Here is a 26,280-nt window from a genome sequence, read left to right on the forward strand (position 1 = left end):
GAAAAACGCCAAAATGACCTGCTATACCATTCATAAGGTATGTGTAAGATTTTTTTATTTACCTTTTTTACTTTTGTTTTTTAGGACAACAGTATCTCCAGAAGAAAAAAATATCCAAAGATGTTGTTTTAAATTGTGAAGAAATAAGTGTTTTTGAAACTAATGAAGACTGCAGAAGTCAATGACTGATTTGAATGATTTAGCCTGACATGTTTACTGCTCCAAAATAGTTGATATGTTTCTTAAAATAAAATAAATTGTGTTAAAGGAGGAAAAAAGTTTTTGTTCTGACATTTAAAAAGAGTATATTTTAGAGCAGTGATCACAATACCATGAAATTGTGATATTTTTATCCCAGGCTATCATACTGTCAGAATCTTATACCGGCCCATGCCTAATCAGGGATGCTCCGATCAGGGTTTTGCACCCGAAACAAAGTACCAATTCCTTGTCATGATGATCGGCCGATGCAGAGTACCGATTCTGATGCTTTAAGCTTTATAATGCATAAAGCACATTTTTCCTAAGTATGATCTCCCTAAGTGGAGATCTCACCTGCAATCGCTCACACTTAAACGTTTGATGAGATTGACCAGATTGGCGAGTACTGATCGAGTAACTAAATGTGATTATCGGCAAATACGATCTCTGGCCGATTAATCGGAGCATCCCGAATATGAATATTTATATTGTTTTTTTTTACTAATTTAAAATCAAAATAAGATATAAGTAGCAAATAAATAAAAGGGAGAGAAATAAATAATAATAAAAAATATATGCTATAAGAATATTTTACTTTGATAAAGTAACAAGCTTTGACAGCTATCAGACTATCTAAAAGTTTAAATAAACTTTAAATTAACACCACCAATGTTTTAGTGTGTATATCACACAGCTTAAAATACCTGCCCGGAGGTCTAAAGCCTAATTAGGAAATGAGGGGGTTCTATTCAGGGATGATACTACAATACAAGGGCTAGAGCCAAAGATGACAACAGCTATAAAAACACTGGCCAAATGCCATATGGGTTAAGTGTGAAGGGTGTGTGTTGAGACGTTTCATAGGTGAGAAATGCCAAAGGTGTGACAAAAGGACTAGTAAAAGTGTCTTCCTTCTTCTAAAAAAGATTACACAACTAAATTAAGACTGAACAATACAAGCGGATGACACACCATTTTAAAAGGCCCAGGTGGGGCACTGAAAATTTAAATCAAACTTAGTCATAAGACTGTAATAACCAGGTGCTGTACCGGAAACACCTTAAGACAGGGTTGTAAGTTCATGAGAATGAGACCGTATTTGCTGTAGAACCAGATGAACAGATCAGATAGTGATTTACCACCGTCAGCGGATAGATCAAGAGTGTTAACAACGTCAAGTGTTGCACTTTGTTATCCTAGCTGTCAAAAACTGTGACGTGCTGCCCACAGATTGCAACAATCAGGATCCATAAATGTAAAAATGCATTCATTTTATGCATGCGGTAACTAATTTTTGATGACAACCTATAAATCTTTATAGACAGAATTTAAACTATATATGTTATTAATAACTCACTATCGTGTTATTCCAATCTCTTGAGACTTTTGTTCAATTTCAGAAAAAACATTAAGATATTTTAAACCAGACAGCTCTTATTCAGCATAGCCAGCAATGATCCCAAGACATTCGAAGTCCAGAAAAGAGCCAGTCAAAACTACAAGTGCCTTAATGATCTGATATGTAAGAGCCTACTCACACTATGCTATCCGAACCGTGCCCAGGCTCGTTTCGCGAATTGTTTGAGAAGTGTGAGTGCTCTGAATCGGACTCAGGCACGGTTCACTTGACCGGCCTTAGCCCGGTTGGAAGAGGTGTGCCAGAGCGCGGTTCACTTGGAGACGTGAGTTTTAAGGGACTGATTGATACGGATGTATTAATCATTCTTACTGTTCAGTGAACGCAAACTATCGTAGTTTATTAAAGACGCAAACCCCACACTGCACAACAACTGCACCTTCAGCAAAACTCCTAATTCCTGCAGCATGAGGACTTTATGATTGTTTATTAGCATCAAAAGTGGTTGATCTGTTTGTTCTAAACCACTGAATAACAGAATAACAACTAAACCACTGAAGTGACAATTTTTTTTGTTGGACAATATTTTTGGTTTTCTTGGCATTTGAGATCGCGACCGTTGCTGTTTATGGAGGATGAGGGAGCTCACAGGTATTTATCATATTTTCGACATTTCAAAATGTTAGTTTCAATAACGCATTCTAACGAAGAAAAATAAATTAATATAACTTTACAAATACACGTACCTGTAACTCACACCATGCAACCTCCACTGTAGTTTCCGTATCCAGTCCCTTGTAGACCGTCTTAAAAGAGCCACGTCCTATCTCGATGTCAAACTTCAAGAAGCGGCCATCCGGTGACGTCCCAACAGCATTAGTCTCAATTTCCTCATTGTCTTCCTCCTCCTTCTTAGCATCCCGCAACTCAGCCTCAGCACGTGCCGCCTTTTCTTTACTATCTTCATCCTCCTCTTTCTCAGCCTCTCGTTTTCCATCAATGCCATCTCCAGACTTTACCTCTGAAACCAAACTAGGTGCTTCTGCAGAAAGATGCAGTGCAGCGTTTGTAATCAACACTGGTGTTGACTCAATAACCATCTCAACAACATCAGCCACTTTTTTTTCTGGTGCAGATTGTGTGATCACTGAAGCGGCTTTGGTTTCTAGGGCAGGAGGTTCACAGACAGGGGCATGGGAGTCAGTGGAGTGGGTTAGGATTGCATTCTTGCTGGGCAGCTCAAGCGCTGTAGCATTAGAGTCGTTGATGACGCTGCGGCGAAAGAAACGGTGCTCTGCCTTCAGCAGTTCTCGATCCATGGTGTGGTGGCGACGACGGACATCGACACCTAGATGCTCACCCACCAAAGTGTCTGAGCTGGAGCCGTTGGTGTTCTTCGAAGGGGGGGAAAGGAACTTGACCATCTTGTCGTTGAGATTTTCTGACATTTCTCCACCAAGTGGAGCGTGAAGTTAGTTGAACCTTATATGCTATCCATGCAAAAAAGTGGCAGTATAAATATCTGATATCAAGAAGAGGCCGCTTTAAACCAAGTGGAAACTTGATAATCCTTCCTCCTCTCGAAACAGCAGTTCAGATAAAGTCAATACTTTTGCAAAATAAAGTGTTGGAGAGAAGCACAGGAAGTCCCTGGTGATAAAAGTAGCGCAGGATCCATGCACAGTTCAAAATACTTTGATGATGATGATGATGATTGTGGTGATTAAAAGGAGACTTCAGCTCATCCATCCTTTGAAAAAATGTGGGGTGTATTCAATCAACATAGGGGGTCTCCTGAGGGGGCAGGGTAGTAAAAGTAATAAAAGCTGATAAAAGTAGTGGTCACTTTCGACCCCAAGGTCGTGCTGGGGAAAAAAGTTTAACCCTTGCGTCCAATTCCCTGAAAAAGATACAAAATATAGTTTTACAAAAATGGCTAGAAGATTAGAAAGTGAGAAAAACGATCACCATATTATGTACATACAGAAATTTAATGGTCTTCACAACAACCCAAAATAAACCTTTGAATCAACTTGACAGTAAAACATTACTATTATACAATAAAATTTGATTATTAATACAAATAAATGTACAGTAATTCAAATCATACATGCATATATGACATGTAAATCTTTATTTTTAAATGTATACGTGTGTGTGTGTGTGTTTATATATCATAATACATATACACAAAATACAAACTTTGGATGTGATTATTCATGATTAATCATTCAACAGCACTAACTTAATGTAATAAATAAAACAGATTTAACAAATCGAGAAGCCAGGAAAGTTAAAACAAGACTGATTTCAGGGCCATAATAAGGGAATGGCTGTTTAGCAAAGGGGCAAATAAATAACTAGTCTATAATTAAAGAGTTTTCTCTCACCTACTAAAAAGATAGGATTTATTTATTTTTTACTTTACAAATAGACCTGTCATACTGAAACCTTCAGAAAAAAAACAGCAGGAAGTAACACTTTGATTTTTTTTTTCATCACTTTACACTTCGGGTAAATTTTCGTCAACACATTTCGCATCAAGATGGTTCATTAACGTTTGACAAAACTCATTTGACATGAACATAACTAGCAATGTGTTGCTTGCTTGCTTATATCTTTGACGTAATTTAATGAGTGCACTGTATCTATCTTCAGGACAGTGAACATATGCTGAGGGATTAGTAAATTAGATTCGCCATGTGTACAACAAACTGTCTACCGTTTTATATTAAAAACAAGTTGAATAAAATAAACTAAAATAAGTAAACATTTTTTAAAGTAACTGTTATATGCTTGTAAAATTGGGTAAAATACTGAATAATGCACTAGACACTTTTTTCATCAAGTAATGCCTAAACCATAATGTTAGTTGGGATTTTAGGATGTCAAACTTTTATTTAGAGTGTCAGTTGCCTAAAGTTATCGAAAGACTAAAAAATAATTACGCTAAAATCATGTTGACTAAACTTACGTTACCTTTATGGTAAGTTAACTTTGTCATTTTAAACTTGAAAGACAATTGTGGAAAACACCGGAAAAGCTAATTATTTGAAACTTATAACGTTATAGGGAAAGGAATTAAAGTTAGACAGCATAATGCTGAACAAATGAACATTAAAACCAAACTTATATTCAATTTTTAAGATGAGCTGTCCCTTTAAGAGCTTTTTTTTAAATGTATCAAAACTGCCGTTACAAATAAATAATCTAAAACATAGGTTGACTTATGTGAACACACAAACTGGATTAGTTTTACCATTTTATCGTGACATTTAAGACAAAAACTTACCATAATGTAAAGTGTCGTCGTCACTCCTTTCAGTTATCGGCGAATAACCAACGGCTGACTCCAGGTTTAACCGGTAATTCCCCAAACGCGCGTGCTCCGTATTTGAAATAACGTTTACCTCGCGCGAAGCATGTGAGCCACTCAAATACCCTCGATTGACGAGATATTCATCCACTAAAAACCCAACATAACGGCTAAACGTCGGTTTCTGTGCCTCCGGTCCCAACAGTCTCGAGCGATACTGCGAAGTTCGAGTGTCAAACACACAACAGCAGCCGCTTCCGCTAATGGTTGCTCGCGCTCGCGAGACTGCAGAGCAGGTTCTCTTTGTTATTCTCTTTCAACTGACCTCGATTCATCTTCCTTGTGCACTCATCTACTGCATGACGGCGCGCGTGCAAACGTTGCACCTCAAGTTGACGCTGCAATATGTACATCTACAGGAATTACCAAAAACCCTATAAGACACGTTATATCCATTTAATGTTATGCCGACATGAAACTTGGCTTTGGCTGCTGCGCGTTCAGGAGAGCTTTGCGCCTCTATTGTTGACAGCGAAAGATCCCGCGCTGATCTAGACGATATGCACGCGCAGGGCTCAAGACCGCGGAATCTGCATGCCATCGATTCTCTAAATTTTCGCCATTGCATAAATGTATGCTTACATGAACAAACCGGTTTCGTGATCGACAATAACCCGGACTCTGTCCACTCCCCCCGACTTCTTGTCTTTGTCCAAATAAATGTCGTAGAGTTAGAAAACAGCGCCGCCTGCTGCACCATGAAGAGTGTGAACGTGTGTAAGATGGTGTCTTTAAAGGAACAGTTCCCTCAAAATGACTCGATAACATTTACTAAACTTGCGTGACTATTCTATTCAGTCTAGCATAAAATATGGCTTGATGTGAAGATAATAAATGTTTTTTTTGTTGGCTGTAATTAATATTTAAAGCTTTTGAGTTTCCTATGAAACTGCTGTTGCGACCCGATTAATAAATGGACTTAGCCGAAAAAAATGAATGAATGAATGAATGAATGAATGAATGAATGAACTATTCCTTTAACAATACTACACTGCCTGACAAAAAGTCTTGTCGTCGATCTCAGATGTAAGAGCAACAAATAATAACTTGACTTCTTGTTGATTATTTGGAAAAAATGACAGATCTTTCAAATGAATCATCTGTTGAACCGCATCCTAATCACACAAATACCGCAGAAGACCTATTGGAACCCGCATGGACCCAAGATTCTCGTAGAAATCAGTCATGTTTGGTGAAGGAAAAATCATGGTTTGGAGGTGCATTCAGAATGGGGGCATTCAAGATATGCAGAGTGGATGGCAACATCAACAACAGCCTGAGGTATCAAGATCTCAAGATCCTTGTGCTGTTCTTTACATTGGGCAAATTCTTCAGCAGGATAGTGCTCTTCATACTTAAGCCTCCACATCAAAGTTTCTGAAAGCAAAGAAAGTCAGGGTGCTCCAGGATTGGCCAGCCCAGTCACCAGACATTAACATTATTGAGCATGTCTGGGCAAAGATGGAGGAGGCTTTCTTTGCCAATTCAGTTAACTTTATTAACAAGTTAAAAGTCCAAGCTCATTGGAGTTATACACAATGTTAATTCTTTTTCCACTGCACCATGACTTTATATTCTATACTGTACATGATTTCGGTTAAGTGCCAAGACTTTTGTCTAAGCAAAGTCAGACCTTACTGTCCTAATTAAATCCTTAGAAATCAAGCCATGATCATATTTTATTTTGGTAAATCAAAAAGAGCAACCTAGAGGCCTTTGCCTTTCAGCCACTGCTGATATCAACTGATCAACTAGAAGTCGTTATTATTTGTTGTTTCTAAAACTTGAACAGACGACAAGACTTTAGCCAGGTAGTTATGGTGTCAATAATAAAGTTTTTTTTGTTTACAATAACCATAATTCTACTGTATTCAATTTTATATGCATTTCTTAAGGTATGCGGTAAAATGTATTATACAATCTACTACTTTCTGTTAAATACTTTGTTTAAAACCTTCTGTCTTATAAATAGTCCATACTTTTTACAGACCGTATTTTATACTGTTTTTCACATAGTATAGTGGAGTATATATTGCAGTATGCAATTTGGATGAAGTGAAATATTTTTACTTGCCTATATGGATTGTTAACATGTTATATGCAAACATCACCATGTTCAAAAATAAAATAAACAAAATCGTATTTTGTACTTTATACAGAAATGGTGAAAGCCATGAAAGGTTTTCTGTTTAAAACTGCACTGTGTAAATGACCCCTAGATATTAGTGGGGTATATAATAACAATTGATGCAACTCCTACTTCATAACCATTACATGCAAAAGTACAGTTGAAGTCAGAATTATTAGCCACCCTTTGATTTTTTTTTTCTCTTTTTTAAATATTTCCCAAATGATGTTTAACAGAGCAAATAAATTTTCAGAGTATGTCTGATAATATTTTTTCTTCTGGAGAACGTCTTATTTGTTTTATTTCGGCTAGAATAAAAGCAGTTATTATTATTTTTTTAAACATTTAAGGTCAGAATTATTTGCCTGTAATGGAAATTCATTTTTAGATGAACTTTACATGTTAGAAACTTGTCTAAGACTCATTTTTATATGTGTGTGTATCTGTGTTCTCCATATGTTCATCATAAAACCTATGTGTACATTTTTATACATAACTATATTTCTTTAGGTGAATGCTTTTTAATTATCATAAGGATTTCCCTTATCTGACTATGTAGGGGTGAACACATTTCTTTTCTCTGGGTACGCATCACTGGAATTTATGGTCTATACATCACCTTTGAGGTATGGTTGCTTAAGAAGGATGTGTGGTTGTTATGAGCATATCGCACGAACAGCAGAAGACGCCTGACGTAATTGTAGATGAGGCCTTATTGGGAGTTGACCTCGTAAGCAGTACAAACTAGATAAAAAGGTGAACACACTTTGCTTTAGTATCTCACTCTGCAGAAACTGTTGTTGCTGTATGATTGTGATCTTTTTTATAAAGAATAAAACTTTGAAAAGACATCCCGGGTAAGACTTTGTTTCTTGACCACTGAGAGAGCCTCCTTAGAGAAAATAGCCACTTCAGTTCCTTTAAGCTATTTTTTTTGATAGTCTACAGAACAAACCATCATTATACAATAACTTGCCTTATTACCCTAACCTGCCTAGTTAACCTAATTAACCTAGTTAAGCCTTTAAATGTCTCTTTAAGCTGTATAGAAGTGTCTTGAAAAATATCTAGTAAAATATTATTTACTGTCATCATGGCAAAGATAAAATGAATCAGTGATTAGAAATGAGTTATTAAAATATTAGGTTTACAAATGTGTTGAAACAATCTTCTCTCCATTACACAGAAATTGAGAAAAAAATAAATGGGGCGAATAACTCAGTAAGGCTAATAATTCTGACTTCAATTTTATATGAACAACAGATCTGACAATGTTCACTTGTGTGATGTTCACTCACCATTTTAACCGTGATAAAGAAAGGCTGCAATGCACACTGGAGTCCAATCGCACACATTTATACTTTTAATTTCAGACATTTTATTTTGCTCCAATGTACTGTTAGTCATTTGAGTCTACAGTTTAACAATGTCCAGTCTGAAACTCTGCTGTTTAAATAAAAGATTAGCCCAGTACACTATTTTTTGTATTAGTATATGATATTGGAAAATAAAACAACATATTGTCTAACAGTAAAACCTTCTCTGTGGTTCCATTTGGTTAAACAGACTCCACAATTTTGTTTTCAATCATAGTACACATAGTGTATGACACTACTGGTTTGTTAAAGAGATTGTTTCACCCAATAAAGAATATTCTTTTACTCATCCGTTACCACGAGTTTTGTCTGTTATACACAAAAGAAGATATTTTGAAAAATGCTGGAAACCTGTAACTATTTACTTCCATTGTATTTGTTTTCCTACTATCGACATCAACGGTTACATATTTTCAGATTTCTTCAAAGTATCTTCTTTAGTGTTCAACAAAACAAAGAAACTGATAGGTTTGGAACTACTTGAGTAAATAGTTCAGGAAGAACTATATCTCCTTGAGTAAAGAGTCATTTAGAAAACTGATGAGAAATGATGATCAGAACTTCAGTTTGATTCACAATATTTTATTTAAATTTTTGAACAATATATAAGATATAAAATAAAAGCAATTCCTTACAAAACAATTTAAAGAACAACACATTACAAAACAATTATGAACACTTAATTATAAAACAATCAGTCTCTCTTAAAACAGAACGCCAGATTCATTTATAAAGTAGAAACATAGTTGAGCAGATCTTTGACGAAACTTTAGAGGAGATAACTGTGACAGCACTGGACTTCCTAATGGAGTTTTGTCATTAATTCAGTTTAATTCATCTTCATTTATAGAGCGCTTTTACAATGTGGATTGTGTCAAAGCAGCTTAACATAGAAGTAAACTGAAACTGTGTCAGTCAAGTTTACAGAGTTAAAGTTTAGTTAAGTTCAGTTCAGTGTGGTTTAATTTTCACTGCTGAAAGTCCAAACACTGAAGAGCAAGTCCATCGAAGCGCAGCTCCACAAGTCCCAACCAAGCAAGCCAGCGAGGAACAAAACTTCACCAATTGACAAAAGGGAAAGGAAAAAAATCTTGAGAGAAACCAGGCTCAGTTGGGCATGACCATTTTTCCTATGGCCAAACTTCTTGTGCAGAGCTGCAGTATTTAATTACCATTTTTGCCATTAATTGCTCACCTCATGTCCTTAGTTCATTTTCATGTTTAGTTAATATTGAGAACACAAGTTAAAACATTTTAAATGAAATCTGAGAGCTCTCTGACCCTCAAACTGCACGTTCAGCTTACAGCACATTTACTGTATGCGTGTCACACTGCTGACATTCAACCCAGAGACCTACACGACTTCCTGTGACTTAAAGCGTGGGCACATCTAAGGTAAACGTCTGCAGTGCGACACGCATACAGTGCAGGACAGAGCTCTCATGATTAGATGATTTGATTATATCTCAAATATTTTCATTTGCTTTCTTAAGATGAAGAAAGGTGTCAGGGGTTTGGAGCTACAGCTGTCATTTTGAAGTGAAACTTCAAAGTCTTTTTTACATGAAGAAAAACACAAAAGTAATATAACAAAAATAATGACTTCAGAAGTACTGCACTGCACTGTATATAAACCCATTTCACACATACAAATCTTTCTGTCTGGTGTGTATGTGTAAACAGGCCCTTTTTGAAAATACCGGTAAATTCGTTCGGGCTTTTTTCCGGAAAGAAAAGTTGTAACTTTTTTTTTTTTTTTGCCGGAATGCTGCTCTGTGTGAACTTAGAAGAAACATTGCCGGAAAGAGCGTGTGCATGTCTAGAACATGCTGACATAAGACGTCTACTTTAGCCAATCAGAACAGTCAGACCACACATTCACGTCCATGCAGTTTATGAGAATAAAAGCCACATTTCCAGACACATTTAGCTGCTAGATGTTAGTCAGATGATTTTTCTATGTTCCGTCTTAATGTCAGCTGTGTAAATAATTATCGATAAGATGCTTACGATAAGCCGTTGTTTGTTTACCTTCAAGCTCTGCTTCCTTCAGTAGCTTGACGCGTCACGTGTGCCCGTGAAGGAGTTGTAAGCGCCAGCACACACACATATCATGTGCATCTCGACATGTGAAAGTGTTTACCCATATGTTTTCATCCAAGTTGTTTGTATCCAAGAGTTTGTAATGTAGTCAAATGTTTACAAATACAAACACAGACGTTTAGAGGGCATTTCTGTGTAATGATGTCAGAATTTACCGCTATTTTGGAATGGATGTGTGAACGGTCTTTTCCGGAAAAATTCCGTAGCGTCCTTGTCTGTGTGAACAGCGCTTTTTTGAATTTACCGGTAAAGTCGTTTCGGAAATTTTCCGGTATTACTGTGAGAAAAACAATAAGAAATACGAAGGGCTATCAAATAAGACTTGAAGCAAAGAAAGCAAAGCAAAGAAAGAATGAAGATGTAGATTTGTTCTCGGTGTGTTCCTCTACCTCCTCTTGTCTCACTGCTGCACAGGATTTGGGCTCATTGGATTGAACCACCGGTGCTCTTCAACCAGAACTGTAGCCGCTTCTCTGGATTGCGGACCAAACACTGTGAAATCAGGTCCAGGCATGCTGAAAAGTGTCACAGAGAGTGTGAAATATGTCTGCATACTAAAGATTCATGAACGTCTTTAAATCTTACAACATCAAATGTTACAAAACATCCACAATTAATTAACTTTAATATCTACAGTGCCTGTGTAACCCCGCCGGTCCTACTCCACCCAACCCGCTCCGAGCTGGGATCCAACCGGCGACCTTCCGCACGTGAGTCAGTTGCTCTAACAAGGAGGCTAAAGACCATGGCCTCTAGCGTCTTATCGCTAGAGCACCTTTAGAGGTCAGAAGAGTGAGGTTTACCTGCACAGCACTTACTAGCTGGCCTCCGTTACACTTGTAACCATTATATTTAATCCTTTTTTACTCATGACTGACATATTTTATTCTTTCACTGAGGCTGAGATTGTTTAGAGGTGTCTGCTTACCTGAAGATAAGCTGAGGTCTGTCTTAAGGTCTCCAATGATTATCGAATGTGTGTTGTAAAAGGCCAATCGTCCATGCAATGTTTCATACTGGATGAGGCCTTTTGTCCAGACGAATGTTGGGTTAGGAAAGAATGTGGGATCCCTCAAAACCTCAGGTGGTGTGTAAAATATGGCTCCTGTAAAAGAGACATTTTCAGAATTCAGTCATTTCATAAGACAATACTGTGACCGCTGGTAATTGGTCGAGCACAACCAAAGTCAATCAATTTGAGCTCTAATTGGGGTTGAGTTACCAGGATGTTCCCCGTGTGTACATTGCCATGGAAAACTCCACGCTCAGTGCAGAACTTGACAGCTTGGATCAACTGACGAATTAACCGGCGTGCTTGGTTTTCATCAATGTCCAATGTATGTCTGACGTAACGAGCCAAGTTCTGGGATGACTCTGCGTACTCCAGAATGAGAACAAAGTTCTTCTTATTCTCAATCCAGTGGTGTAATCTGATGATGCTAGGACAAGTCGGGTCATTTATCAACCTAAGCATCATTGCCACTTCCGCAAGCACAGGTTTGGAATGTCCATCCTAAAAAAAAACTGATTTCAAAGATATTACCAAAGCAAAATGGGACAAAGTACAGTTACAAAAACTTGTCACTAAGTAAATAATTACTAAGCTCCATGTTTTGACACGTGTTAGCTTGTATTTAAGCATTTAGTCATGCAGTTTAAGCTAAAAGAGGACTTTACATGTGTGTGTTCTGTCCGCCTCTTAGGCTGAGCACAAGCATACAACAGAACAATCTCTCTTTAGCACTATTAAAGACATGAATGAATCATCTACACTCAAATAATGCTACAAAAGTCACGTTACACGATTTCACTGATTTCCTTGTGAAACTGAGCTTTGTGTAGAAATGAACGCAGGCTGCTTTACAAGGGGCTTGATGCAGTGATCATTCTTATCTCCATTAATGTTGAATGAATTTTTATTAACTCTACAGCCTCACATTCATATGTAAAAAAGTTGTCTCTGGGTTTATTTCTTCTGCTGAACACAAAAGAAAATATTTTGATGAATGTTGAAAACCAGTAAGCATTGACTTCAAAAGTATTTTCTTTTTCTACAATGGAAGTAGGTGGCTACTTGTTTCCAACAAATCTGCTTTTGAGTTCAGTTTAAAGTGGTCCCGACAGGTACAGGACAAGTAAAGGAAGAGTAAATGGTCAGCACATTTTCATTGTTGTGTAAATTGTTTTAACTTACAACGTCGAAATAACAGTCCTGTTTACACTTCTTAATAGACTTCGAGCAGCCTGCGGAAAAACAATGACAAATTAAATTGAAGCCAACAAAGTATTTATATTTAATAATCAGGAGAAAAATGTTGACTGAATTAAAAAAAAAAATCTCTACCTTTACTCTCTCATTAAATACGTGAGATGCCAGATACACCTTGCCAAAGCTTCCTTCTCCAATCAGGTTTTTCACTTCAAAAAGAGACACCATGCAACCTGAAAAACAGAAAAAGAGCAAGGAGATTTACTTGGATTGTCTGGTATGAAACAGATCAAATAAATGACTCCTTTCCTTTGAATCTGGATCTAATGCAATGAGCTAAAAGCAGTAACTTCCATCAGAATTGCAGGAGTAAATTGATTACTAATTTATATTAATTATGAATTACAGAAAATTGAAGGAAATGATGACTTACCACGAGTGAGCCCAGAAGCCTTTTTAGGCTCCTCAAGAACCTGGCCTGGCAGACATACTGACTCAGGGTCAGCTGGTTCAGCGATTTCAGGCGGAACTTCAACAGGCACTGCCTCAGAGTCCGCTTTATCTTCCAGCTCTGGCTCTGGCTCGGGCTCAGGCTCGGGCTCTGATTCTGGCTCGGGCTGTGGTGTAACATGCTGGACTATATCTGTGTCACAGCACAGGAAAGGGCGCGTTGCAGACTTCCATACTCTCTTAAAGAAAGCAGACTCTTTTGCCTTTCCTTCCCTTCTTGGGTTTTTCTAAAATGAAGAAAACAAACAGAAACATCTCCATGAACAGAGCTGCAGCTACAGTGCTCAGCATATTTATATTTCCTGTACACCCCATTTTGAAAATAAATATTTTTATACATTTCTCAGTGAATATGGGTATATATACATATATATTGGTGCATTTAAACAAAACAGATTTATCAAACAGATTTATTAATTAAAATAATATTTTAGTCACAGAACATCTTTAGAAATGAAAAGATAACACAATTAAATTCATGCAAAATATAGCAAAAAAAAAAAAAATAGAACATTTCAACAAAATTGTCTATATTTTTTGTTACTCTTTTATTTTTGCTAATTTTGAAAATTAAACTTAATATTTTCCCCAAAAATAAATTTGGGCTACTAATTTTAGAACCTTTGTTGAAAGTTTTTTTGTTAGATTAGCTCCAGATTTGGCTTCAGCACTGGCTAAACTAATGTACATGCACAAATATAATATTGTAAAGCATCCTATAGAAAATATTAATTTAAATGAGAGATTTATGGGGTTGTACTCATATATGTTTAGCACTGTATTAATTAATACACAACCAATGACACTGCCTGATTTATAGGCTAAAAACAACAAAGAGTAAAAATAACAGATGCAGAAATAAAATGAACCAAATTCAGGATGACTTACCATCAGTCCCATCAATTTTAGAGGGGTCTTGAACAGACGGAGGCGACTCAGGACAGGCCGAATCTGCATCATTAATTTTCTTAATATTAGAGTGGCCATGGACGCTGATTGGCTGAAAATCTTCCCAGATCTGGTCTGGTAGACACACCAGCTCAGTATCAACATGACCTGTGAGGGCCGTTGAGGACTTAGGACGGGCCGGATCTGCATTCTGCACATCTGCTGTTTGTTTGATCCTGGAGGGGCCCCGAAACACTCAAAGGCTGAGAGTCTTCACAGATCTGGACTGGCGGACGCATCTGATCAGGGTCAGCATGATCTGCGATGGTCGTTGTCTTGATCCTGGATGATCCTGAACAGACAACGACTCGAGACGGTCGCAGACTTGGACTGGCGAACGCATCTGCTCAGGTTCAACATGACCTGTGAAGGCCGTTGAGGACTCAGGATGGGCTGGATCTGCATTTGGCACATCTGCTTGATGCTGAAGGGGCCCAGAACACTCAACGGCTGAGGATCTTCACAGACCTGCACTCTAAAAAAAAATTCCGTAAAAAAACGGTAAAATGTACTGGCAGCTCATTACACAAATATTTTACCGTAAATTAAAAACGGAAAACTTCTGTTAATTGACAGTGTGTCCACATTAAAAAAACTAAAAAATATCCGTTTTTTGACTGTTAAACTACTGTAAAATAACGAACCATTTTATAGTAATTTAAGGGTTTTCTATATAAAAAAACGGTTATTTTCTGTGTTTTTAAGGGTATACCAACAGTAAAAAAGTGGAACTATTTTGTGTTTTAATAGTATACCTACTGTAAAAAAACAGACAGATTCTGTGTTTTAATAGTATACCTACTGTAAAAAAACAGACAGATTCTGTGTTTTAATAGTATACCTACTGTAAAAAAACAGACAGATTCTGTGTTTTAATTGTATACCTACTGTAAAAAGAGGACTTTTTTGTTTTTTAATAGTATATATACAGTGAAAAAATGAACAGATTCTTTGTTTTAATGGGATACCTACTGTAAAAAAAATATTATTTTACTAATTTAATGCTCTTCAAGCAGCATAGAAATAGCAGTTGGTAAGGATAAACCTATACATATGGGAAATACACTACTAATGGTTTACCATAGTAAAACAAAACATGTATTCCATACTGTATGTGTAGAGAAGCAGTAAATAGTTTGTTAACTGTGAACTTACAATGATTAGTACAAAAACAACTTTGCAATTAAAACAGATTCTTTAATGAATACAAATCATTTGAATTCCAAATAGCTAGTTATACACACAATAAATACATATTGACATGTGAATCACACAGTGAGAAGTCTTGGCAAATAATCTCAAAGCAAATTAGTTTTAAATGTTAGCTTTAAGATAATTGAGGACAAGTGGGCAAATTACAAGTACTTTACATTAAGAAACCAGGTTAACTGCAAGATGGCAGGAAACAGACGATACAACTGGGTCTTCTTCCGCTCCAATACTGATACTTCAATGGCTGTAAAAAAAAAAAAAAAAAAAAAAAACATTACTAATGACATTTCACTTACAACTGGGGTAATTCCTTGCATGTCAATAGTTTACACAAATGAAAGTTTTATCATCATCTTCATGTCTCACTCTTGTCATTTCAAGCCTGTCTGACTGACATACTTCAACAGAACAAAATAGGAGAAATAGGAGCAACATTCTTTAAAATATGATATTTTGTGTTTTGCAGAGGAAACAAAGTCATACAGGTTTAAAATGTCAAGAGAGTAGGTAAATTATGAATGATCAATTATTCAGTTTTGGGTGAGAAATCACTTTAAGATTTTTCAAAATAAAGTGTAGGTACTTTTGACAATATTTGGAACAATAATGCAAGAGAGAAACAGTAATATAAACAAACTATGCTGGTAACACTATAATAACTACGGGCTATGATTCATTTATGAAGCATTAGCAAATAGTGAATTCATTATCTGTTAAGCATTAACTCTACATTAATAGATGTTAGCAGTTGGTTATAAATACAGCTGCAAAATTTGCTACAGCTACAGTTTAATAATTGTGTTATCAAACTTAAATGATTGATTTTACATTACTATTTATAGATTAAAAAAAAAAAAAAAAATAAAAAAAAAATATATATATATATATATATATATATATATATATTTAATATTGCATTATTTACAAAATTTCTTCCAGTTGTGGCCTAATCTAAAGTGAGGATTATTTATGATTTATAAATCCTTATAAACGACAGTTAAACTTTGCTGAATAGCAGGAGTGCCAAAATATAACATAAAACTGGATAAAACAACAATAAAATAATTTAATGATATATTACGATGCAACATTTCAGTGTTATTTAGCTATGTTTAAACTGTACAGCAATTTTATTTTAGATAAGATTTATTTTTCATTTAATACAATAAAATGATTTCATTTTTAGAATATAACTGAATCTTTAATTGTGATTTATAAGGGGATTTACAGAGCATAAACAATCCTCACTTTAGGCTACAAAACTGGATGAAGTTAACAAAAGCACTTATTAAAATAAGTATTGTATATACTTTATATACTTATTTTTTATACTTTATATACAAGTATAACAATTACTATTCATTCATGTATTTTCCTTCAGCTTAGTGTGTGCTCACACTATGTATAGTTGCCTTGAACCAGGCCGAAGCACTCTTGTCCTCCCTCCCGTCTCCCCTGACGTCCCGCACTCACATTGCATTCGAGCCTGAGCACTCTTACATCATCGATGATGCGCTGTTTAGTTTAGGAAGTGCTCTCAGCACAGAGGAGAATTCTTTAGTTATATTGTTTTAGTCGTTTGGGATGCAGTAACACACTGTCAAGAATTTCGCCGAACAGATCAGCCACTTTTGATGTTAATAAACAATCATAAACTCCTTGTGCTGCAGGAATAGGAGGTTTGCTAAAGGCGCAGCTGTGGTGCAGTAAGGGGTTTGCGTTCATTGAACAGTAATAGTGGTTAATTTATCCAAATCAAAGTCCCTTGCAAACTGTCATAGATTAAAGACACAAACCCCTCACTGCACAACAGCTGCACCTTTAGCAAACCTCCTAGTACCTGCAGCACGTTGACTTTGATTGTTTATAAGCGTCAAAAGTGGCTGATCTGTTCGGTGAAATATTTGACTGCGTGTCACTGCATATTGAACAACTAAAACGATATAACAATATAAAGAAATCTCCACTGTGCTGAGTAAGAGCACTTGTTAAACTGAACAGTGCGTTATTGATGATGTAAGCATGCTCAGGCTCGAATGCAATGTGAGTGCGGGTCGTCGGGGGAGACAAGCACGATTCCAGTTTCAAGGCAACTGTGCATAGCATGAGTACGCCCTTGGAAACACCCATACACACATTTACAAACACACTCATACATAACAGCCAATTAAGTTAATCAATTTCCCTATAGCTTATGTCTTTGGACTGTGGGGGAAACCGGAGCACCCGGAGGTCTTCTTGCTGTGAGGCAACAGTGCTAGCCACTGAGCTGCCCAACTATTACTATATGCCTGAATAATAAGATATATAAATGTTAGTTTAAATAGTTTATTAACCATTTACTTACACATTCTGAATGATTAGAAAAAAAAATACACCAACTATTCTTAAATTACTGGTTTGTAAATAATGCTATACTAAATTTAGTAATGAAAAATTAATCATTAACAAAATATAAAAACAAAATCATTAAGCACATTATAGATGTGCTTATAAGTCAAGATTACCGCATTTGCAGCTGTAGTTATAAACTGTATACTAAGGTCTGTTAATGTAGAGTTAAAGCTTTACAGAACTTTTTGCTAATGCTTAATAAATTAATCAATAGTGTTTAGTTATTATAAAGTATTACCGGTTTGCTTAATTACCTTTAAATCTTCCAAGGATTCTGAAAGTCTTTCTGGTCTGACAGGAATCGAAGGAGTTTAGATGGTATGTTTCTGCTTGGTGCACTTTTTTCTGCTATGACCCTACATTCTGGATAGTTACTCAGCATGCTCCTGTTGTAAATACAACAAACATGTATCAACTTACTTGTCTTATAAAAATGAAATAAACTTAAAAATGTAAAAACATACCTTCATATAAACTCCAGAGTCAGGGCTGCTTCCTTAGGCTACATAATGTTTAGCACATAAGAGACTAAACATGTAGCTCACCACAATTAGGGGACAGCCCAATGATCTTGTTATTGTGACTGTGGACTCTTCTTCTGAAAAAAAGAAAAGAAAAGTGAGTTGTGTGTTGGGTCTGGTACACGTCCACATGGAAAGAACCTATATAAACATATGGTTTAATATAGGTTTTGATTTAGGTTTTTGAAATATGTGACAAATATAAAATTGGCTGTTTTCCTATATTACATGTACATATATGGGTACATATATGCACACCTATATGTTAAATTATTAATATTATTAATAATATTATAAATATTATAATTATTATGTAAAATTATTCAAATACATGTCTGCTACATAATTTAAAAGAAATTAAAAAATATATATTTACTTAATCAAATATTACAAGAAATAATTATAGTGCAAGAACAAAATTAAGGCAAAAAAAAAACAATAAAGGAAAGAAAAAAAAATGTAAAAAAATTATAAACCATTTTGTTTTACATTTCTTTCTTTTCCACTATCTTTATACAAGAAAGAATTGACCTTGAAAATGTTTCAGGAAAACGTGTAGACATCATAGCTTTCCATCTCCTCTCACTTATTTGCCATAGTTAAATTCCATAACATGCCAATAACATGTGATACAAAATTCAAGTGGCACATACATAAGTTTTTCGCATTTTTTAAGTTAGTTCTTACCCAGAGAGCAAACCTACGTTAAATTAACATTGAATAAATGTTAAAACATCAATCAAACTATCATTGAAACAACGTTAAAAAGTCACCACTGATTTTTAGGCAGTTTTCCACCCTGAAATAATGGTAATTCTATGATAATAAATAGACAAAACTGTCCCAAAATCAGCATTTATTCAACCAAAATTAAATCTTATTTTTTTACAATGAACCCAACATTAAATAAAATGTTAAATCAACCACACTATCATACAATTAATGTTGAAATTTAAAGTAGATTTTTAGCCAGTTTTGCATCCTGAAATAAAGTTATTCCAATGACGCTAAATAGATTAAACGGTCACAAAATCAGCATGAAGGCCTGGCTCACCATCAAGATGCCCACATTGAAATTGTCTCTCTCATCATCAGGTGGCTAAGAGAGAAAAGAAAAGAGATTCAGCAGTGGACCAGTTATTTCCTTATCACTTTAAACAGACATTACCAAAATAAAGAACTTGTAACATTTCAAATGATGCAAAACTAAATAATAATAATAAATAACTGCTTGGTTCATTTAACAGATTACAGTAGCAGCTTAAAAAACCCAGATAAAACACCCACATCAACCCAGTACTTTTTAGTTTGAATACATGTTAACAAAATTCAAAACTTACTGAAGCAAAATGTGTTCATGTAAACACTTAGTAAAAATATAGGTACAAGTAATTGGTTTGCCAAATAATAAAAATAAAAGCATCAATATCAAACAAAAACCCTGACCATTTTACCTCCTAAACTTGGAAGTTTACTGTCATCCCCTGTATTAGGTACAGATGGTCCAGCACAACTGCCTGAGTTCTGAAAGAGCAAAGACATTCTTGGTAAAATGACAATAGATGCAATGCTAAATATAAATCATTTTTTATTTTAATTTTTTGTATTATTTATAAAAATGCAGTACTGACCAGTCAGCATCAATTTTTACACCAACACACCTACAACAAAAATAACACTCATTCAGTTTGAAACATGCAGCACAGTCTACTTTTATACTTTACAAACTTTGTGGATAATAAAAAAAAATGAAAACATTTAAAACCCCAGCTGTATTTTATTTCATTTGTCCATATTAATTCAAATTCAGTTTGGATTGAATGTAAGATTTAAGATTTTTATTTAGATTGCTGTGAAAATGTACCTGTACCTTGTACTTATAACCAAAATTACAGAACCTGGAAATCAACAAAGCAAAATATCAGTGAACCTTATATGTACAAAACACTTAAAACCAAACAGAAAAAACGCTGAACATTTTACCTCTTAAACTTCAAAGTTTACCGTCATCTCCTGTATAAGGTACAGAGGGTCCAGCACAACTGCCTGAGTTCTGAAAGAGCAAACACATTCTTGGTAAAATTATAATAGATGCAATGCTAAATATAAATCATTGTTTATTTTTTTGGTTAAAAAATGCAGTACTGACCAGTCAGCATCACTTTTTACACCAACACACCTACAACAAAAATAACACTCATTCAGTTTGAAACATGCAGCACGTAGTCTACTTTTAAACTTTAAACTTTGTAAATAACAAAAAAATGAAAACATTTAAAATCCCAGGTGTATTTTATTTCATTTGTCCATATTAATTCAAATTCAGTTTGGATTGAATGTAAGATTTAAGATTTTAATTTAGATTGCTGTGAAAATGTACCTGTACCTTGTACTTATAACTAAAATGACAACATAAACATAAAGCAAATCTTATATCATATATCAGTGAACCTTATATCTACAAAACACTCAAAATCAAACAGAAAAACCCTGAACATTTTACCTCTTAAACTTGAAAGTTTACAGTCATCTCCTGTATAAGGTACAGAGGGTCCAGCACAACTGCCTGAGTTCTGAAAGAGCAAACACATTCTTGGTAAAATGACAATAGATGCAATGCTAAATATAAATCATTATTGTTATGGTTAAAAATGCAGTACTAACCAGTCAGCATCAATTTTTACACCAACACACCTACAACAAAAATAACACTCATTCAGTTTGAGACAGTCTACATTTAGACTTCACAAACGTTGTGAATAATAAAAAAATGAAAACATTTAAAATCCCAGGTGTATTTTATTTCATTTGTCCGTATTAATTCAAATTCAGTTTGGATTGAATCTAAGAATTTACCTGTAACATGTACTTATAACCAAAATGAAAGAACCTGAAAGTCAACCAAGCAAAATATCAGTGAACCTTATTTGTGCAAATAAAACTCACTTAAAATCTACATAAAAAGATTTCATTTGCGATAACACCATGTGTAGTTCACTCTATTATCAAGGTTTCATTAAAATAAAACTCCTGATCTCCTAATAGTAAAGAAAGTATTGTTTGCTATAATGAATCGAACTGACAATTAGTTTGAAGAATTTTAAGACTGTGGAAGAACAACTCTTTATATCTTCATATTAGCTGCCCTTGAGGTTCTTAAAAGTGAATAAATAAATATCAATGACAGTTCAACTCGACTACAACAAACATTTAATTGTGTGCTTTAAGGCAGTGGTTCTCAAACTGTGGTACGTGTACCACTAGTGGTACGCAGGCTTCCTTCTAGTGGTACGCGGAGGAATGAAATATGTCATGTACATGCTACATATATTTCAAAATTTATCAAAAACTGGGTATATTATATCCCATATATGACATAGCCTATATTTCTGAGGTAATCAGCCATGTTTTTTTAACTGTGCAGAGTTGTAGCTGCTTTACTGGGCCTGCTACGCTACTGTATTTCAATACTGCTCATTTTGGTGGTACTTGGAGAGACAATTTTTTTCTGAGGTGGTACTTGATGAAAAAAGTTTGAGAACCACTGCTTTAAGGTACACGTTGTATTTGAGGCCGAAAACGCATGACAGTGTAAACACTATAAATACTTTTAAATGTCACACACGTACTGTATCACTCTGTTATCTCTGTACACACAAACACGCGTCGCGAAATGCGGAAGTTTTTTTTTTCGTTCCATTTGGCGAGCGTTGTTAAATTCCATAACACTCTCATCAGTTCTTGCTTCTTATTTGCGTCTATTACCCCAGTTTGTCACGCGGGATGAATGAAATGTTCATGAGTTAAAGTGAAACTGCCGAACTGCAGTTAAAGTCAGGCATCCTGCTGATTTGATTCATAAGGGCACTTGTTTGTCAGACGGCTCACCGGTCAGGTATACATCCGCGCTAAAATATCAAAGTATGAAAGTCACCCAGCTCCCAACCCAACGTTGAGAATAGATTAACGGCGATATATTTTTTTTTATCGCGCGATAAGTCTCGCGTTAACGCAGCACGTTAATGCTGATAACGGCCCACCACTAATAAGAACTTTACGAGTGTGTATTTCCCCTCATACCGAGTTACAAATGCCTCCAATTCACGCGAGTCTAACTTATAACTTACTTAAAAACCAGCAAAGCTGTTCCACTGAAACTCGGTCACACAGCCTTAATACGTCGGTCAAACTAAAGCTAACATTTGATAACGTCAGTAAAAATATGAAATTAGTCATTAATATGCAAACAAACACAGACGGTCAGGTACGAGCGTTTGAAACACGTTAACGTTAGTGTTCATTAAAGGGAACGTATATCAACCAAACTACACAAACTTTGAATGCTATCCCTTGTTCAATGCACTGTACAAAGAAAACATTTATATTTCTATAAAATAATTAACATACCTTTTACACTCTTACAGACAAACTGACGTTTACCGTTAATCCAGTCAGGTGCAGAGGGAGTGAGTGGGTGATTGGACGTCACGCCACTTCCCGCGCACGGCAGTTTAGAAAAATACGGACAAACAACTGTAAATTAACAGATATCATATTTACTGATGAGAAAAACGCATAAAAAGGTAAAAAATCATTAGGTAAATGCTTGTTTAAATTACATTTAACCACTCATAGCTCAGTTTGATCTTAATGAAATAAAGTCTGATCTTATTAACAATATTAAACGTAATTCACTGCTGTACTTTCCATGGGCGCTTCATAAAAGACAAAAATCATTTTAAATAACGATAAAAAGGTAATAAAGCAGTCTTTTAACTAAAATATTGTTATATGTTTTATTAATCGTACTTACCAGGGAAAAAACAGAGGAAGAAATATGTCCCGGTGTCCATCAAACGCTGTCTGAGCTGCGATCCCCTTCCCACAATGCAATTCGAAAATGTATATAAACGGAAAAACACCCGTAATACGTGTATACGGAAAAAATCTGTTAAAATATACAGTCATTTAACTGTTATTTTACAGATTTTTTTTACAGTGTGGCCTGGCTGCAACAACGACAGTCCTGGAGGCACCTGGAACAGGCAGGTGCTCGAAATCGTCGATATCTGACCGTGGTTCAAAGGGAACCACTCTGTTCCGGTCACAGCTAAGGAAAGGGCGCTTTGCAGCCTTCTGTGCTCTCTTAAAGAAAGCAAAGTCTTTATTCCCTTTCCTCCTTTTCTCTGGGTTTTCTAAAATAAAGGAAATGAACAGGGAAATATTAGAAAACTCTTTAATCACAGGTTTAAAATAGTCAAACTCCTGTAAATTAGAAATATAAAAGACACAAAAGAAACAAAAATAATAAAATGTACAATTATAATAGCAAATGTTTGAAAACTAAAATAAATTACGTGGAACTGCAAATCATTTATATGAGTTGAAATGACAAATACAAGCTGACAAATAGTCGGTAAGTCATAAGTCCAAATTAGACATCAGGTAAAATCCTATAAGCAACTATTTGCAAAAATAAACATTTCACTCCTGCTTATACAAAATGCAAACAATTATAATAACTCATTTTTGAGTCAATATTTTGTTATATGACTAGTAAAAACTAAGTTTTACCAGTTATTGTTTGAGCTATTTAACAATCACCATCACAATGTTTAATTAAGTTTAAGAAGCCTTTTGTTTTTGTTTTTTTGCCAGTGGGTGCTACATCTACATCTACATTCTTTCTCAAGCACCACTTCTCCACCACAAAAAAAAAAAAACTAATAAAACTAAATCAACATTTTTAAATTTTTTTAACTCAAACTCAAAGTGACTCAAACTATTTCTCTTGGTCTGGATCTTCAGTTAAGAAATCTGTCAGTAAATTATAACTTCAAACATTTAATAATCATTAGAACATTTAACAAGTCTAAGAAATCCAAATGAAAAGAGAAGTCTTGCTCTAGAACTTCAGGTGCAGAAACAGAGCTCTAGACATTTAATAAGTCATCCCTGAACAAATAAAGACTTAAATATAATATTCTCACCCAGTTTGCTAAAATATAACAAATATTCCTTCACACCATCAAAAACTAAGAAAATTACTCTGTAGGTCTACACATTAAAGTAATACAAAAATGCTTTTCCCCTGTTTCTGTTGAGTGGAAAGGAGAAACTTAAAAGCTAGATTTTAAGAACACACACACACACACACACACACACACACACACACACACACACACACACACACACACACACACACACACAAAAACATTACAATTAAGAGACGTTGCATATTTGCCTCTTAAGTCTGTACACTAATAACCGTACATGGGGATATATTATTATAATTTTACTTTTTACTTAAGAATTTACTGTATTATTAAATAATATGTGGGAATACACTGTTTTTGTAAACTCTCACCTGTTGGGCTTCTCATCATGGTAGGAGGTTTAGGAAAAGCTGTCCTGTTACTCTGATGATTTTCGTTGACAATGTCAGTTGTGATCCTACTTACTCGAGTAAAAATCACAGTTGACATAATATTTGCCATTTTGTTACTCTGAGGAAATTCTGAACAGTATGCTGTCCTGTGACGTAACGGCATTCTATTTGTTCTATTTATTTGTCATAGGTGGTGGGGAAGAGGGGGGGCGCAGGCCACGGGGTGACCCAAGATGGCACTCTGATCGGTCAAGTTCGTTGAGCTTGTTATGATAAAAATACAACCCAAACTATCACAATCTGTTGGTTGAGAGACGAGGCGACTTTTGCATAGCATTTCTCTGCAAATCCTAAGATTTCTGAAGCTGTTCGAGGATTTCCGAAAGAAGACTAATTTTAATGAGCACAATTTCTTTATTCAGTTTTTTATTTCAGTTCTTGTTTTCTGATTATTTCATTAAACATTTGTTTTGTTGTACTTTTTTATTTTCACTTATTTTTTTTTTCATTCATTCATTCATTAATTTTCTTATCGCCTTGGTCCCTTTATTAATCCGGGGTTGCCACAGCGGAATAACCCGCCAACTTAGCACATTTTTACGCAGTGGATGCCCTTCCAACCCACCTGGGAAACTATTTATTTATTTATTTTTGTATTTATTTATTTACTTACTTTTATTTATTTATTTCGTTTTATTTACAGTTTTTTTCGTTTTAAATTTATTTTCATATTTTATCTGTGTTTTCTTGTTTTATTGCAGGTTGGAGAAGATTGTTCATGTCCCACAAGAAAGAGTGAAGAAAGAGGAGGTGAGTGTTTTTAATTTGTCATTTGTTTGTCATTGCTCCGGGTGCTCTGGTTTCCACTACAAGTCTAAAAACATGTTGTACAGGTGAATTTGGGTAGGCTAAAGTGTCTGTAGTGTATGTGTGTATGGATGGTGTCCCAGTGTTGATGGGTCGTAAAATATATGCTGGATAAATTGGCAGTTTATTTTACAGTGGTGACCCCAGATTAATAAAGAGACTAAGCCGAAAAGATAATGAATGAATGAATGAATGAATGAATGAATGAATGAATGTTACAACGAGTGTGCAAAAATGATGACAGATTAAGCAGTTTTATGTTTACTGTGCCTTTAAGAGGGATCAAACCCCACCGGCTGCCGTTTATCTCTTTTCTCTATCAGACTGATGAAGTGTGGCTTGGAAATATACATGGTTAGGGGCAGGGTGACTATTGAGAGATGCAAACTAAGATAATATTTTCAAGTTTTAGGTCCCATCATGACATATACAAAACATATGTATTTTTTATGAAATGAAGGCTTTCCTTCCATTTAAAATGACAGGGAATATCAGGATATCTAACTAAATAAAATTATTTAGACTAAGTTCTGAAATTGCACAACACACAAAGTGAATATCGGAAACCGAACGCCATTTTTTGTGAGAGAAAACAAAATACTTGTAGCCTATATTTGAAACAAAATGACCTTCGTAGCATGGCGTTGGCATTTTAGAGGCGAGTGTTTGTGAGCGCGCAGCGTAGGCGTT

At 35.2% G+C, this 26,280-nt stretch overlaps 2 protein-coding genes across 17 annotated transcripts in view; both read right to left on the reverse strand.

Annotated features, from left to right (window-relative positions):
• The window catches only part of wnk1a (WNK lysine deficient protein kinase 1a), a 41,419-nt gene extending 35,850 nt beyond the window's left edge, over positions 1 to 5,569 (reverse strand). For all 4 annotated transcript variants that reach the window (XM_087312230.1, XM_087312233.1, XM_087312232.1 and 1 more), the window contains exons 1-2: positions 4,851 to 5,569; positions 2,305 to 3,458 (exon numbers count right to left, since the gene is read on the reverse strand). In XM_087312230.1, the coding sequence (XP_087168356.1) occupies positions 2,305 to 3,006 (702 nt within the window). In that variant the 5' untranslated portion in view covers positions 3,007 to 3,458; positions 4,851 to 5,569. The remainder of the gene's footprint in view (positions 1 to 2,304; positions 3,459 to 4,850) is intronic.
• A 3,675-nt stretch (positions 5,570 to 9,244) lies between these two features.
• Positions 9,245 to 23,360, reverse strand: LOC147837695 (uncharacterized). Of its 13 annotated transcripts, XM_087312273.1 has the most exons (20): positions 23,149 to 23,226; positions 22,743 to 22,868; positions 21,000 to 21,225; positions 20,839 to 20,908; positions 20,485 to 20,514; positions 20,319 to 20,388; positions 20,206 to 20,233; positions 19,967 to 19,996; positions 19,790 to 19,859; positions 19,390 to 19,434; positions 18,279 to 18,409; positions 18,069 to 18,200; positions 14,149 to 15,664; positions 13,184 to 13,487; positions 12,886 to 12,983; positions 12,736 to 12,785; positions 11,764 to 12,054; positions 11,470 to 11,646; positions 10,931 to 11,056; positions 9,245 to 9,494 (listed from the first exon to the last, which is right to left on the reverse strand). In XM_087312273.1, the coding sequence occupies exons 13-17, from the start codon at positions 14,365 to 14,367 to the stop codon at positions 12,015 to 12,017; spliced, it is 711 nt and encodes a 236-aa protein (XP_087168399.1). In that variant the 5' UTR covers positions 14,368 to 15,664; positions 18,069 to 18,200; positions 18,279 to 18,409; positions 19,390 to 19,434; positions 19,790 to 19,859; positions 19,967 to 19,996; positions 20,206 to 20,233; positions 20,319 to 20,388; positions 20,485 to 20,514; positions 20,839 to 20,908; positions 21,000 to 21,225; positions 22,743 to 22,868; positions 23,149 to 23,226; the 3' UTR covers positions 9,245 to 9,494; positions 10,931 to 11,056; positions 11,470 to 11,646; positions 11,764 to 12,014. The 13 variants fall into 13 exon arrangements, 10 of the variants coding, with proteins under 10 accessions (XP_087168399.1, XP_088507817.1, XP_087168404.1 ...); XM_088651691.1 differs by lacking the exons at positions 9,245 to 9,494; positions 10,931 to 11,056; positions 11,470 to 11,646; ... (2 more) ...; positions 12,886 to 12,983; positions 13,184 to 13,487 and adding an exon at positions 23,031 to 23,050 and having other exon boundaries at positions 15,385 to 15,664; positions 21,000 to 21,029; positions 21,192 to 21,225; positions 23,149 to 23,356; XM_087312278.1 differs by lacking the exons at positions 9,245 to 9,494; positions 10,931 to 11,056; positions 11,470 to 11,646; ... (2 more) ...; positions 12,886 to 12,983; positions 13,184 to 13,487 and adding an exon at positions 23,031 to 23,050 and having other exon boundaries at positions 15,385 to 15,664; positions 18,279 to 18,412; positions 21,000 to 21,029; positions 21,192 to 21,225; positions 23,149 to 23,356.
• Positions 23,361 to 26,280: the final 2,920 nt, after the last annotated feature.

This window comes from Danio rerio, chromosome 25, assembly GCF_052040795.2.
Source record: "Danio rerio strain M-AB ecotype USA chromosome 25, GRCz13ab, whole genome shotgun sequence".
NCBI lineage: Eukaryota > Metazoa > Chordata > Actinopteri > Cypriniformes > Danionidae > Danio > Danio rerio.